Source organism: Bos mutus, chromosome 2 (genome assembly GCF_027580195.1).
Source record: "Bos mutus isolate GX-2022 chromosome 2, NWIPB_WYAK_1.1, whole genome shotgun sequence".
NCBI lineage: Eukaryota > Metazoa > Chordata > Mammalia > Artiodactyla > Bovidae > Bos > Bos mutus.
Genome location: NC_091618.1, coordinates 40,949,282 through 40,965,708, shown reverse-complemented (window position 1 = coordinate 40,965,708; position 16,427 = coordinate 40,949,282). Strand labels below are relative to the sequence as shown.

The following is a 16,427-nucleotide window of genomic DNA, read 5'->3' as shown; positions in this document are numbered from 1 at the left end:
CAGTTCGTTTTAAAGATAACTCTATTTTAAATTTGTAAGTATGTTCATAAAATTCGAATGATAAGTTCTGAGTTTTAAAAAAGATATAGCTTCTTAGGCGTATTTTGCAGTTTGAGAAGTTTATAAAAAGTATACTAATGGTTTACTGCTTTTATAACAAAAACACAGATTTGCTGCTATGCAATTAAAATCATACTTTAATTTTATCTCACTCCATGTAGGACCTATAACTCAAATTGGATTATTTATTATACATGTTGAACGTATAAGAGACTATGTTTTAAGTAGGGTTTGTGGAATTTGAAGATACATTCAGAATTATTCTCAAGTATTTGCAATGTGTATGTAGATCTTAATTTCAAATCTTCAGGCAAAGATCTCAATATTTGACTTTCAAAGCATTTCCTGAACAGGTTATGTTGTATGTTAGTGCTTTCAGTGTGTAATTAATTTCCTTTGTTAAACACTCTCCGTTTTCCCTCCACACAGTGAACATGGCCACAAGCAGGCTAATAGGTGCTGTGGCTGGCACCATTCTGGCCCTTGGGGTGATTTTTGGAGGCACAGGGTGGGGAATAGAGTAAGCACCTTTCTGAGTTTCAGAGTGTTCTGTTTGATCCCCGGTGTGTGAGCTGATCCTTGGCACCCGACTCCCCCATGTGTTGTCTTGTTGCTGTGTGCCCCTTGTGGTGTGATTTGAATGTGTTTGTGTCCTGTGGTTTTCTTGTGCAGTGGAAAACCTTCTCCTGTCTGGAACAATGTGGGGCATAAAATAATATTGGGGTGCTTATGATGTCTTCACAATTAAGGCAATGGTCCCAAAGCTTTCACTGCTTCTCCATTTATAAAAGATATTTTAAAATAACAAATCTTTTTTTGACAAACCATTAACATAAATGCTTTTCTATGAGGGTTTTGTTAGGAATCTTATAACAAATTTAATCTTCACAGTCAAATGGTCTAATTGCTAAGTCCAACTCTTGTTACTCAATGGACTGTAACACCAGCCTCCTCTGTTCGTGGAATTTCCCAAGCAAGACTACTGGAGTGGGTTGCCATTTCCTTCTCCATCAGTAGTCAAATAGATCCACATATACAGGTAGAAATTATCAACAGTTGTAGCTCCTTTTAAAGAAAATCCAAATGTAGCCACTAACATTTGCTCTGTTTATTTAGAGTGATATAGGAGGCTTCAGCTTAATTTTTTTTTTAAAGAAGTTATTTAGTTCACCGTTTTTTTTTTTAAATACATCTACAATACTGTCCTTATTTTCTTCTTATAGAATAGTTAATCACTCAAATCCAAGGTTTACATAAATATTTGTAAACAAAGAGCATTGAGAAAAAACAGATATTTAGTGCAAACCTACAAAACCTTAGGTGAACAGTTGCAAGTAATCTGGTGCGTTTGTCTTAAAGAATAACCAGTGTATAAATAAGTCTACTGCATGCCACTTGCCCTACACAGAAATACAGCTCTCCTCGTTGGTGCTTTTATTTACGTTGCTTTGTACTTGATCCACATCCTCACAACAGCTGTCAGTTCTCCATGGGGTATTGCTCTTATGAGATTGCTAATCTGTAGACTAGAAGATTATCCTGATATTTTTTCCCCTCTAATTACAGAGAGAGCATATACAAATAATAGAAATACTCCCAATACATGCTGTCTTTTCTATTGAGTGTAGTGGTGATAACATTTCCCAGTGGCTGGGGAATGAATTCCTAGTATTTTAAGAAATCACAAATAGCCTCTATTCAACAACCTCCCCAAACCCTGGGCATGTTGCTAACATCACTCACGTTTCTCTGTAGTCCCATTAGTGGCCACACATGGTACAGTATGGGCCTGGGAGATCTAGACACTGAATTAACGTGAACAGAGGAACAAGTCCAGAAGTCACACTTTCCACTGTAGATTTACTAAACTTTCTCTCCCCTGCATCAAAGGGCTTTGTCTAGACTGGGATCTTTTTGTCTAGATGGGATCTTTACATCCCATCTCTATGGACTGTGAGGCTAATTAACCCCAGGAAGCTAGAAATATTGGAAAAGATATTTTATTTCTCTTCACTTGTTAGAAAATAAATATTTTATTTCTCCTCACTTACTTATATATGACACAGCTAAAATACTTAGAGAAAGCAAGAACTTTGTCCTATAAAATTTCACTTTGGGTGTGTTAATTGGATTATATACAGAAGCAACATTTCATTTCCAAGAGAAATTCTTTATATACATTTATGTGAAATTCTTCCTTGAAAAAAGGTAGTTTTCAAAAAAGTCATCCCAGTTCCTTTTTTAATATTATTTATTGGCCATAACTGCAATGTACTAATGAAATGGATACATTTTAACAAATTCCCCTTGGAGTCTTAGAGCTGGGCAAAATTTGAAGCCAGTTGTGTAAAGCATAGTCTTTGTTACCAACCTTTGTTTTATCTACTCTTACACTGTTGCAAGTGTGTGGCTATTTTTGGGTGTGACAGGTAAGTCCACATAAGTACTACTGTATTTAAACTATGTAACCAATAGGACCTACTGTATAGCCCAGAGAACTCTGCTCAATATTCTGTAACCTAAATGGGAAAAGATTTTGAAAAAAAAAAAAATGGATACATGTAAACATATAACTGAATCACTTTCCTGTATACTTGAAATGAACACAACGATGTTAATCAACTGTATTAAAAAAAAGAGCAGAAAAAGAAATGTGGGAAGGAAACACAGCTAAGTGGGATGACGTTTAGCAATCTTTGTGTAAAGATAGTAAGTTGTTTTGACTTTTCAGAGTGTCTGTCATAGCCTTGTGTTCTACCTCTGCTGTCTCTGCCTGAAATCAGCCATAAACAGTATGTAAACCAGTGATCGTGGCCATGTTCCTATAAAATTTCTTTGCCAAACATTCATCAGGGACAAATTTGGCCTGTGGGCTGTAGTTGGCTGCCCCTCAGTTTGTAGCATAAGGTTGAGAGTCAGACAAATCTGTGTTCAGATTTTGCCTCTGTCGCTTATTAATGTCTAGAAGCCTCCGTTTCTTCATCTATTAAAGAGGGATAAAAATAGTTCCTATCTCATAGGGATTTTATGAGGATCAAATGAAATATTAATATTTGTCAAGCACTTAGAACTGTACCTGGTAAATATAAGTGCTCAATATACAGTAGGTAATCTGTTTTTCTTGCTCTCCCAATTATTTATTATTGTCAGTGGGACTCTACGGGCCACTGAGATTTGTGTTCTGTAGAATCTCAGTGGTGCATCTTAAGAGCATGTCCCTGTCCGGGAGCTGGTGAAGACCACATCCCTGACACTCCCATTGCCCTATACTCTATCCCACTCATGCGCACAGCACTGGATGATCCTAGTAAAAACATATAATGTACACAGTTTTAGTGCAGTGGCATCCATTTATATACACAGCTGAGGGCACTAATGTGAGCAGAAAAGAGAATTTTTTACACAAAAATGAATGTATGCACAAATTCAGGATTTTAGGAGAACTATCAAAATTGGTTTCATGACTTCTGGAACAGAGATAAATAGGACTGGAATTAGTTTGCTCTTAGGAGCACTGAGCCTGCATATTAGCTCCCTGGAGGATATGATACTTAGAATAATTCATGTACTGAAGTTAATGTTGCTTAGATTTAAAAATAGTGTGCTAAGGTGTTTTCCATGTGAATGGAGAGGATTTACTATATGTTTCAACTGTTGCTAAAACAATTGACAAAAAATTCCACTTTGCATTTTCATTCTTGCTGTCTTTACTTCTCACTTCTTTTTTTTTTCAAATGTCTCCAAGCCTCAAATTTCTCTTAGTTATACCTGGAAACTTGAAGATCGAGTCGAACTTAAGGAATCTTTATCCTATTTCCCCAAAATCACTCAAATAAATTTTATGCTTCCTTTGTATCTTGTCTTTGGAATTCCATGTTGCTGTATAAACACTGTATGGGTCTCTGCAATGAACAAGCATCTTTGAGCGCCTCCCAGTTAGATCTTTGTTGGTACCTTCCTTCTTCCTTCTGAATTTTAACTGTCTTCAATGAGGGATAAAAAAATTTAGCATTTAGACAACTTTATCTGCTGCTTGCAAAGAGCACTTTAGTGGAATATTTTTCCTTCTTTTCATGCCTTCATTTGCCAGCCAGAGAGTACGAATTCTAATGCTGTCATGTTTATTCGTTCTTTTACTTGTTTGCTTCCTGATCCTGGGGTAGGGGAGGAGAAAAAAAGATGGGCGACGGCAGCAAGTGGGCATCTGTAACTTTCTTCAGATTCTGCGGAAGGTGAATGGAATGGAACTTATTCTGTCAGTGGTACAGAAACTTGAGATTTATAGGCAGACGGATCTAAGCAGTAGCTGTCTATAAACAAGGGCGATATTTAAGTGTTTAGTGATCTTTTTCAGAGGGGATTTACTTCCTGTAACTGCTTATCTGCCTGTCGCTGGTGGTAATGAAAGTGGTCAGCTCATCTGACTTTCTTCCCATGATCCTCTGCCACAGGTCCTAGTGCCACCAATCTCATAATAGGCTCCATCGCTGGGGCCATCCTGGTAGCAGCTATTGTCCTGGGGGGCACAGGATGGGGATTTAAGTAAGCAATGCCGCATGTCTTCTTCTCAGTGGCTCTGGCACTTCTCTCTTCTGCTTACGTAACCAAGTTTTGAGTTCCTGCTACCAGATTTTAACAGTAAAACTACTAAAAATAGATATTTGTGTTCAGAAATGGGTCAGAAGAAACATGGAACCTCAAATACCATCTTCAGGCAGATGGGAAAACCCAAAATGTAGAAAGCACTTATATGCAGTACTTAAAGGAGAAGTTCTTTGATAAAAGTAGTTTTAGGAGCAAGCATCCTGAGAAACATTTATTTATATGCAGATAATCCAGGAAACTGTTGTTGGATATAAGTGCATCTCCTCATACAAGATCTTTGTATCTGTTTAAAACTGCTTTCTATGCCATTGACATTTTGAAATTTTCACAACCTTATTTTTCACCCGTATAGCTTTGTGATTTGAAAAGCTTTATTATTTTATAAAAACATTAGTTTCATTAATTCCCTAACCTACTAAATCGGTGTCTCATTGGAATTTGAGGTCTGTGGCTTTGTGTCACTTACTATTTTTTAATGAACTGTTAATATTGACATGACTGGTAGACTAGGTGTGGTTTCATAGGACCTTTCAGCTTGGATTGTACCTGATCACTGAAGTAAGTTTGTTTAAATAGACACACCAGATAATCACAAACAAACCTTGATTGTGGTCCAAATTTTTGAACCTATTTTGTCCAGTTTGGCATTTCCATACCTTGAATTCATTGGATAATTGCTTCCTATATCTTTTTGTGCCGTGATGACTTGTTTATTGTGGTTTGTAGATAAGACCTAATATTCCCTGTGCCGAATACTCCCTGTGATAAATTGAGTTTCAATTAGATCTAGGGAAACAAATTTAAGTGGGAAATAAGAATATTACCCAAATTCAAAACCCACTTTGCCTCCATCTGGTTACTTAATAGAGGAACTTTTTGACCTGAATTATCTGAGTAATTACCTCAATTATGAACTTTTTTATGTTTTATATTTGGAATTCTCAATTCAATATATTTAAACCAGGTAAAATTGTCATTATTAGAAATTTATTATGAAAGAAAAACAAGCCAAAAGATGATTTAAACAAATTAAACTTTTTCTGCTAATTTTGTTATTATATTAAGATTTAATGAATAAGCCTACAAATTTTTGAGTGGCTTCAGCTTGGAAGGGTATTATCAGATGGTACCTCTTTTCTTCAGAGATATTTATAAATTTGAACCTGTTTAGTGAAACAGTAATTTTGACATCAGTGCAAAGACACACAAACACATTTAACTTTCTCACCATGATATTAATAAGAGTTTTCCCAGTTAATGAGTCACTCGTGTGGTACCTAACAACAAAAAAATATGTGTTTGTTTGGGCTGAAATAATTCTAGCAAAAACTTTTCTTAGTGTCTCATGACTGTAAGAAGGTCATTATGCATTTCAGTAGTTCCATGATCTGTTACTCTAGAGTGCTCCTTTGAACTTTTTCATAAGTATGCCTCAAGGAAAATAAAGTTGGCTCATGCCAGGCTTATGCCTCCTTGGTGTTAGGAGACTTCAGTTTCAAAGGCCTGGAAAAGAGTCCACTGGGCATCTTAGCCATCCAGCCGCATGCAGTGACAAATGTACCACTTCAGCATTTGGAGATGAGAGCACTGTTCTGTAGCAGGACCTCAAAACAGTGGCCTGGCCTAGCTCACAGCTTGAATTGCATGTTTCTTTGGGGAAAAGCAAAAAAGCATTTATCCCTGTATAAGTAGTTATAGGCCTGTACAGTGTATTTATATCTGAGAAAGACATCTAGTTATCAGAACAGAAAACAAAGGGGAAGAGATGGACGTTTAGTGAGGTGAGAAATAGCCTTTGGGGGGATGCTGTGCAGACATGTGTGGCTGGGTTCTGTCAGTGTCCCTTCCCTTCCCTATGACCCTTACAGGAAAACATTTAGAAGGCACACAATAGTGTAAAGTAAAGTAAATATTTGTATGTCCTGGAACAAAGGAAAAAATGAAGACAGAATTCTTGAACATGTCATTTTAGCAGTTTAAATTTGTAGGAGGTACTGCTGTTTGTGCTATTTGTTCCTCCATGGGAATCTTTAGTTTAGATTTTTAGATGTTAGATCTTTAGATTTTAATAGTAGCTATGTGGTTTGTATGGAGCTTTAAATAACTACTTCAACCTTGCAATAAAAGCCTTTGGGTGCTGAATGATGAGGCTTCAGTGTTCCCACCCTTCACACAGTTTTAGAGATGATTAGTCTAGAGATGATTTGGAAGTATAATTATTTTCTGTTTGAATTGAAACTTTGAAGTCTTTCATTGAGTTCAATGTAGATACAAAAGAGGTTTCTTTAGAATCAAAAGTTGAAAATAGTTTGTAAAAAGAATTGCTCTAAATATCTTTATTGGAAAGCCCTCCTGACTGGGTTTTTATTACTGGATGAGAAATTAGCAAGATAGCCTAAAGAATCTGAAGGTACATATACTTAGCCATCCAGGAAAATAACTGCTCAGGGGAAATATTGCTTTTTTCTAATGTTGAATTTCTTTAGGTGTAACATTCTGAATAATGTAGTTGTGGAAGAAGTTTCATACCCAGCATAACTTGTTCAAATATGAATGAGAGATACAGCTGTGCTCTGACTCCTGACACTGCCATTAGGGTTCTTTTCTTAAACATATTTACCTGTAAATAGCTGGTTAAAGCATAAGCTTATGTGAGTGTACATGCATGTGTGAATGTGTGTAAATTTGTGTGTGTAAAGTGAGGATGAAGCTTTATCAAGATTGTGTGGTCAACGGACTGTTTCTGGATTGTCAATGAGGATGCTAAATCTTAAAAAAATAAAAATTATTTAAAAATTAAAAAAAAAAACAATAGTATGAATTTAGATTACTTCTTTTTAGCAGAATAGTAGAGTCTGAAAACTTGGGTTAATGCAAGCAAGACTTCCCTGAGCAAGATGGTAAAACTCTTAAAAATGTTTTATTGGGTAGGTTATTTTTAAAAACTATTCTGATATATTGGGTAATGTGGTAGGCATACCTAAGTAATTTCAATAGTTCTGTATTCCAGAAGTGTGAAGATGCTAAGGGATAGTTTAGTCTATGGATTCTCAGTCTTTAAGGTGTTAGGATTTTTCTCTGAGAAATCTTGTGAAAACTGAACATAGGCCCTTGTCATACCAATTTGGTCAACTTTCTCCCACATCTGCATGTATTTGCTCTCACCCTCTGCTCTTTTTTTTTTTCTCTCCATCCCTGCACTAAATAAAGCTATGAACTGTGGTGCAAAAGATCGCAAACGTGGTTGCCAAGGAGGCTCATGGCTATCATTCAGCGTTGAATAATAATGATGCTCCACTGAGTCATTAGAGTTGTTGCCTTTCCTGGACATTGAAAAAAATCAAGAGACTGAAGTATCATTTTAGTAGCATCTTTCTCGAAAGCTTAGGACGAGTGACAAGCATATAAAAAGATAATTTCATCTCTTCATCTAACAATGAACAGAATTGCTGTTATTAACTTGGATGCAGCTTTTTTTCTGAATTCTCTAAATCTGAAGACAGGAGTTTTGATGTGAGCAATATGGTCATCTATATGCCCATAAAGTGATGGTGGTAGAAAAGAGATTCTAGGTGATGATAGGAAAAGAACTTGAAGGTTAATAGTGCCCTAGTTTGCTGACAGTTCGTATCACAAGATTTGAGGACAAATGTTGAGTTCTTTCAAACGTGTTATAATTGCAGGCTATGGAAGACTATTGCCATGTCCCCTTATTCCACCACCTGCTCTCTCCATGGGATTCAGCAGTAGGAGTGGCCATGTTGCCCTGGCAGAGCTGCCCCTGACATTAAAAGTGTTAATTTAATAAGTCTGTGTAATTAAATATGTGGCTTCCTGTCTATGAGAAGTCAGATTCAGTCCCTACTGAACCTGACTTGGACGCTAGGAGACTGTTTGGCTTGTGTTCCTTGTCGTTGGAGGTGCTAAAGAAAAGACTGTTTAGATACTTGCAGTAAATGAAACTGAAAGGGTCATATCTGGGTTATCACTAGGAAAGTTAACTGAATTGTTTGGCATACTGAATGAAATTTGAAATGAACCTAATATTGCTAATTACATTTTCTCAAAAAATCAGATGTCTTTTTTCTGCTTTTGTTTTTTGTGGAGTTTAGAAATGAAATCAATTTTAGCTAGTCTTTCCATGAAGAGGATAACCAGATTGCTCCTTACCTAAATTCCATGACCATATCCCAGTGCAAAATAAGGGACCTGGTTTCCCCAGTATCCCTCTGACACTTGGGTTAGGCACTTTCTTACTCAGCCCTAGCAGGTGGTGGTGGTGCTAGGTTAGCCAGAAAGACCCAGTTCAGCTCCCGGACTCAACCACCTGTGGAAGTGAACTCAGTCTAAGGTGACCAAGGAGGCAGAGTTGGGCAAAGGGTTCTTGGTGGGCGAGTGATGACTCGTCATGGAAAAAGAAGATCTTAGTGGTGGATAAACATACCCTTAAAAGAATATCTAAGACTTTACAATTCCCCAAACATTATTGTTACCTGAAGAGCCTTTTAAAAACCTTTTGTAGATGTATATATAGTATAATATATAGTAGACAAAAGTACAGGTTTTTCAGAAGTAGTAAAACTGGATGAAAACTGAGTCAATGCAGGGTTTATGGATTGCACTGATATTCTATAATGATTCAGAAATACCTTGCAGGTTATGATGAAAAAGTGAGCGGCCTTCAGAATCCAGTGAACAAAGGATTTCAGAGGAAATGCTTGTGGAAGGAAAGCAGCAAGCATCTACGGATGAGAGATGTGCTTTCACATTAAAATAGAACAAAATAACTTGATAGGCAGTTCTCAACATATAGTGGCCAGTAGTGGTTTTACAGTTGACCCTGAAAGTCAGCCAGCTGCAGGAATGGCCCTCACTGTCCTCATCACAGGGCTCCACCTTCTCTCTGCTGGGACGTCAATGGTGGAAGCGTGGTCCTGGAACCCCCCACTAGGATTTAGAGTCCATTTTCCCATAGACAGGAGGGTAGGTTGGCCTCCTGATCTGCCCTGGGAGGCCAGTCATACTGTAGGACATTGTTTTTATAAAAAACGCAATCTAAGCTTCAAAACTGACAACTTATGGACACTAGAGGTTGCCTCTATGTCAGGCTGAAATGGAATTTCATATCTCCAAATGAACCAGGGAATTTACTGGCAGTCCAGTGGTTAGGACTCAGGGCTTTCACTTCTGAGGACCCAGGTTTGATCCCTGTTTGGGAAACTCAGATCCTGCAAGCTGTGTGGCTTGGCCAAAAAAAAAAAAAAGGACCAGATTGCTATTACGACCTTAAATGTGGCTATTTATCTGACATTCCCTGAGTTTGAATAAAGGGATTTAGATAAGGGCAATAGAGTCATTTTGAGCTTCCCTTGTGGCTCAGCTGGTACAGAATCCACTTGCAATGTGGGAGACCTGGGTTCGATCCCTGGGTTGGGAAGATCCACTGGAGAAGGGAAAGGCTACCCACTCCAGTATTCTGGCCTGGAGAATTCCATGAACTGTATAGTCCATGGGGTCGCAAAGAGTCGGACACGACTGAGCAACTTTCACTTTCAATATAGTCATTTACATGTATAGCATGAGCCCACTTGATTTTTCCTCCGCATCCAGTTTTAATTGGGGAGATAAAAGTTTAATGGTTCTCTTGCATTCTGGCAACACATATCTAAATAGGTTGGGGCTCCTAGTCCTTCAAGATCATTCCGCAAGGTCAAACAGTCGCTGTTTTCCCCCCACCTGACTCACAGGAAGTGTGGTTCCTAATGCATCTACCTTCAAGGGCAGTGAACATGCTGGAGTCACAGGCCCTGTGCTCTGAAGGAAACTGACTTAGTAACAGATACATCATGGGAGACTTCCCTTTTGTCCTCTCCTCTCTTTCCTGGGCAGCATCAGCAATGATTGCTTTTAAGGATACTGACCCAAAAGAGGGTTGAGAGGGAGGAAGGGGAATGGTGAAAAGGAAAAAGTAGCAGTCCTACAAATAGTGTTTGTACTATGTCTTAGCCAGTGATCCACATGCTTAAGCCATTAGAGAAGATGCCATAATGAAAACTTTGAAAAAGAAAAAGGGAGATTTTCTTTAAAGAGTTTTATATTTGCTATTGAAAAAGAGAAGCATCAAAGCAGTCATCTTGGAGAAAAAAATAAGAACTTTGCAGGATGTCTTTCTACATATTTTGAGCTTTGGTATTGTTTTTATTTTGAATTACCTGTGGGGACGAGGAATATACTGCAGTCCTTTTGGTACTCAGGGCTGTAAGGATATCAGCTGGCCCTGAGTGAGCGGGCAGGGAGGGGGCGGAGGGGCCTCCAGTTTTGCATGACGCCGTGGTGGCAGCTGTGTTGCGCCCGCCCAGTGTGCAGACTGAATGCATGAACCCCTGCTTGATGCCCCACATGAAGCCAGACCATGGGGAGGTTGCAACCAACTCTTGTTGTTGCCTTGTAGTGTCTTGCTGGTTCTCTTCTTTCTCTTTTTAAACAAGAACCTCTTTTTAGGAGACTGGACACTGTGAGCAAAGCATTTTAACTTGCTTATCTCAACTAAGCTAAGCTGCTCCATTTGCTTAACTAACCTGAGCCTGTGTCCATTCTCCTTGGAGTGTACCATCTTACTGTGCACTCTGGTTTTCTACTTTCTAGGTAAGAAAAATGCTTGTTCCAAAGTGAGGTAAGAGCTCACACCCCAAGGCAGCAAGATAACTGAGTAGAGCAAAGTTTTTTTGTTTTGTTTTGTTTTTGTCACTTTGGCAAAAGCCAGTCCACAGATACAGAACTCTTAAGTTCCCAAAGGAAGCAGTTATAAGACTTTCAAAATATTTCTTAGTTTTTCTAATAGTCCCCTAAGTGGAAGAGCCTCCTGGATTAATTTATACCTAGTTAAAGTTAGCTATGTCATTTCCTTCTGAAATCTGCTTCCCTGATATCTCAGTTGGTAAAGAATTCACCTGCGATGCAGGAGACCCCGGTTTTATTCCTGGGTTGGGAAGATCCGCTGGAGAAGGGATAGGCTACCCACTCTAGTATTCTTGGGCTTCCCTCGTGGCTCAGCTGGTAAAGAATCTGCCTGCAATGTGGGAGAACTGGGTTTGATTCCTGGGTTGGGAAAATCCCCTGGAGAAGGGAACAGCTACCCACTCCAGTATTCTGGCCTGGAGAATTCCATGGACTGTATAGCCCATGGGGTCGCAAAGAGTGGGACACAACTGAGCAACTTTCACACTTCCTTCTGAAAGAGACAAATTGGGCTGCTGAGGCTTTCTGTGGTTTACAGTGAACAACTGGAAGCTTCTTTTCAGCCTTCACAAATGGATATACACTGGCAGGGAGGTTGTAACAACATCCAAGAGTGTGAGCTGTTCTGTGTTTCGAGTTATTTTGGACAGTCTGCCTCGGGGTGAGTTGATTACTTTGCTCTGGAACTAGCGTTGCTGTCATTATCATTACCCTTCTCTCATCATGATCTGATTAACATTGTGGATTTTTCCCCTTCTGCTTGCATCTTCTTTTGACGCGCTCTGGAAGAAATGTCAAGAAGAGGAGGTTTGATCCTACTCAGCAAGGCCCCATTTGAATCAGCGGCCCTGGATGAACAGCGTCTTGCACTGTGGGATTCTGGGTATGACGTACTTGCAGCATCGTTGCCAGAACTATTAAGTCTGTGAACAAAAACCTTGGGTGGTTATGACTAGAGAACTAACGTTGGGGTAACAGGGATGGGGTCAAAGAAAAACTGTCCTTTTGGAAATACTTTCAAAGAACCCTTCCCACCACCTATCAATAAAGGGGAGCAAAAGACAATATTGTACAAAGAACTATTTCAGAATCTTTTTTTTTTTTTCTAATGAAAGGAAGAAGGAAGAACAACAAAAATTAAGTGCAATAAAAGAACCATTAAAAAATAGCAAATGATCTTTTTCTTTCCTCAGCCTGCTACCACTTAATATCTTCTAAATGATTTAGCATGATTTTTTTTGTTTTTCTTTTCTTACCAATGACACACTCCAGCGGCATGAAGATCTAATTTTCGAAAGGGTAAAATCTGCATGGCCTATATACAACAAACAGCTAGCAAGCCAATCCACAGCAAAACCTGCAACTGATTTCCTAAGATGAAAGTTGGCAGATGAACCCACGGAAGCTGCCTGCCCCCTCCCCCTGCTCCCTAGTCTTGACCAGGCCATGAGGAACTCACACACCCCTGCTCTTGTTGATTCACTTCCTGTTGTCTTTTCTCTTGGACCTCACATCCTTTGGAAATGGAAGCTGGAATTTGAACAATGATGCTATTGTATAGTTCTTTTATAAATGTAAATATGGAAATAGATTTTGACACATCATTTTCACTTGTCTGTACGGAAGTATTTCTCTTGTAAAGGTTGTCTGTAAATTTGAGTTTATTGTTTGTTCTCCATCATTTTTACTTTTTCTCTATTTCTCTTTGTCCTCTCTTGTAACATGTTGTACAATGATTCTTGAGTTTGCTTTAAAAAAAAAAAAAAACAGATATGGCCACAGATTCAAGGAGTTTGAGCACAAAACAGGTGCAATTAAAAAAATGAAATGATTGAATGAGATGAAATGCTGGAAACCAAAAATAAACAAAGGGTGGGGGACACAAAGAACAAAATAACCCATAGGAAAAACATAAAAATTATGTAAATGCAAATATATGTACTCACAAGTCTCTAAATTTTTTTGATGTCATTATAAACATCTGTATATAATGTAAGAAAGTAGACACCCTCTCTAATTAATCACAAAAGTGCCAAGCTCATGATGTCAGTTTTTGATTTTGAGTTTTCTTTCCCTGTCTTTAATGTGAAAGGAGGATAAACTTAAAGCCTTAAATTTAAAAAATAATTTTTAAATGTTGAAAGCTTGGGGAAAAAGTTAAGCTTTTCATTTTATTCCATATCTGTTATTGTCAGTATTTCATTATGCCTTCAACTTCCTGCCTCGAAATATATCTGGTAGATCCCCACTGTAAAGCTGGTAATGAGGACAGAAACAGCATTTACCTTTTTCTGAACACTGTTAAGATAGGCTTTAATTCTGTGTGTTGTGTTTTCAACTGGCCTTGTCTGGCCTGTGGTGTATGACTGATCTGTGGAATGTTGTGATGGATTACAGTGGGATTCTACTACATACAAATTCACATCGTTCTTTTCCCTCCAGGCAGATTTGCAGATGTAATCTGGGTTCCCAAGCCCCTCTGAATTTAATTCACTGTCACTGGTTTTTTTTCTTCCATTGATGGTCAAGATAGCTTTCGTTCAAGTGTTGAGTATCTACGGTAATAAAGAAATTTAGTTCCACTTTTTTTTAATATAAAAGCTTGTACATGATCCCTTTAGTAAGCATCCATCTAGTGATGTTTTACTGTTTTACTGAGGGCCCCTAAAGAGCCCACACTTCTGTAACGTCCTGTTTTTAGAAACGGGACATCCAGTTGTTCCGTTCACTTCTTCCTGACAACTGAATTAGTTGCTCAAGTGAGCTTTGAGTTCTTTTTCAGCAAGATTCATAACACCAGTCTCACCACTTTTGCCTGGACTTTGCAAAGGATTTTTTCCTTAAAATGTGCTGCTTTAAACAGTGGGGTTTTCCCCAAGTTATCCTTTGCTTTGGAAGTGTTGCAGTCGTAGAGCAGGAACCTTCTTTCTAAATGCTACAATAGACCGTCATCTAACATCTTAATCCTGTTATTGCTTTCTGAGTCCTAGGTGCTACACAGGCATGTAGTCTTTCTCTAGAACTAGCTGTATGTTTCTGTTGTAATAACAGGGTTACCTACAAGGTTTATCAGCCTTACCCTTGGTGTCATAAGACATGAGTTGTATCCTTCTACCAAGCAGCATTGGCTCTTAGAGGGAGCCTGGAGGAAACTCAGATTCCTCGGGATCTCTTCCTGTCACTCTGTGGTTTGTGTCTCTCTGTTGTTGAGTCCTGTTCGCCAGTGGATACTTAGCTGCTGCTGAGTCCACCATACACATTTCACTGCTGTTCCAGAGGTACCGTGGTTGACTTAATAGGTACAAAACCATGGTAGTACAAACAAGTTTAAACCTGTTGTTAACTTCTGAGCATTTCACAAACAACATTGTAAATGTGCGATGTTATGTTTTAAATCAGACCACAGTGGTCCCCAAATATTATGTACATATGGCAACTGTCAGTGTAACTTTTTATTACACTGGCACTTTCATAGGTAATGAAACCTATGCTCCAATGTTAAATTATTTGTGTGTATATGTAAAATACACGAGCTTTAAGCTATCTGTGTATGACTATGAAAGACAATGCAACCATACCAGTTGTGAACAGTGGATTATAGTTATGTTTGGTGGTATTAGTTTATGTAAGATCAAGGTCCGTTGTATTTTCTCTTGCACATGCCATTCATTTGCTGATTCTTGTGGTGTGAATATGCCAGTTTATTCATTTGAGCTCAAAGCACAAGCATCTGACCGTTTAATGTTACCCAGCAAGAGTTAGTGTAAAGTGATGACAGGTTTCCATTTCACCCGTTAACGTTTGCTTCATGAATCGGTGACACCTGGAGAGGAGATGTGCGCTGACTTCATTGCTCACCCTGGGATACTGCATGAACCCATCGAATTAGAGCTGCTCTCCCTAGATAAATGAGCAGTACACATAGGTGCATGTTCCAAAACATGAATCACATAGAGCTGTGGAGTTTTGCCAAGTGGTATGTGTGTGACTTTAGTTTCTGTTTTTCTTTCTTTCTTTTTTAACTATGCAGATATGGGAAATGCACAAACTTCTCAAAGACTAGTGTCTGAAGAACTTTCCAAACAGTACTTGAATCCTCTCTTTAAAGTCATCCCACCATCCTTTATAGCCATTGTTGCTTCCACTGTTAACTTTCATTTTTAGATGGTTTCCAGTTCTTTAAGTGCACAGCCTGAAGTTCTGCTGGAAGCTAAATAAATTCATTCGTATCTTGGTTGTCTATAGATGGAGATTCAGTAGTCATTGTATGCATCTTCAGTCAAGTGTATATTAAAACTTTCGTTAACATTGAATGTTGTAGTTTTATACTTTGGTCTTTTCTTAAACCCCTTTTCTGTGCTCTCTTGTGTTGTTGATTCAATGGCTGTGCACCAGATAACTTTTAGCGCCGGTCTCTCAATCAAAGGCTCACTGAAAATTTAATCGGTCAATGGAGCAAAATAAAATCCTGATTGATGGTAAATATATTGCTGATTAGGATTCAGCTTCAGTGGATTTATTGGAAATGCTTTGATTTTTATAAGTCCGGGCGGTGGCAGGGGGGACACAGTAGAGTCATGCCATTACTATATTTCTTTCTTTGTTGTCTCTCTTCTGAGTTTAAATGGGGGATGGCTAGTCATAACATCCACACTTTTGACCCTGGTACCATTAGAATCAAACTAAAAAGAAAATAGAAGTGTTCGGTTGTCTACATTGTAATACCAAAAACATTCAAAGGAAGGTACTTCCTCACACCTTACATAGGATTGTTCATCAAATAATAATCCTTTTTTATGAATGTCTCTCAGTGTCTCCTCTCTCTTCCCACTGCCCTGCTTTGGTCTGGCATCGACAGCTGCGTGTATCTCACATAAAGGTACTGCAGTAACACAGAGCCTAATCTGACTACATCATTCCTCTGATAGAGTTTGTAGCAGTTCTTCATTTTCTATAGGATAAAGCCCAAACCTAACAATATGACTTAAAGTGCTAGCTGCCTTTCATGACCTCACCCTCGTTTA

The 16,427-nt window shown here is 38.5% G+C and overlaps 1 protein-coding gene across 4 annotated transcripts in view; it reads left to right on the top strand.

The window, feature by feature from the left end:
- ADAM23 (ADAM metallopeptidase domain 23) overlaps positions 1 to 15,716 on the top strand; it is a 194,662-nt gene extending 178,946 nt beyond the window's left edge. The window contains exons 25-27 of one of the 4 annotated variants that reach the window (XM_070387689.1): positions 4,512 to 4,602; positions 12,193 to 12,286; positions 12,676 to 15,716. In XM_070387689.1, the coding sequence (XP_070243790.1) occupies positions 4,512 to 4,602; positions 12,193 to 12,241 (140 nt within the window). In that variant the 3' untranslated portion in view covers positions 12,242 to 12,286; positions 12,676 to 15,716. Of the gene's footprint in view, positions 1 to 4,511; positions 4,603 to 12,192 lie in introns of all 4 variants that reach the window. The other 3 variants (XM_070387704.1, XM_005904752.3, XM_070387698.1) reach the window with 3 other exon arrangements.
- Positions 15,717 to 16,427: the final 711 nt, after the last annotated feature.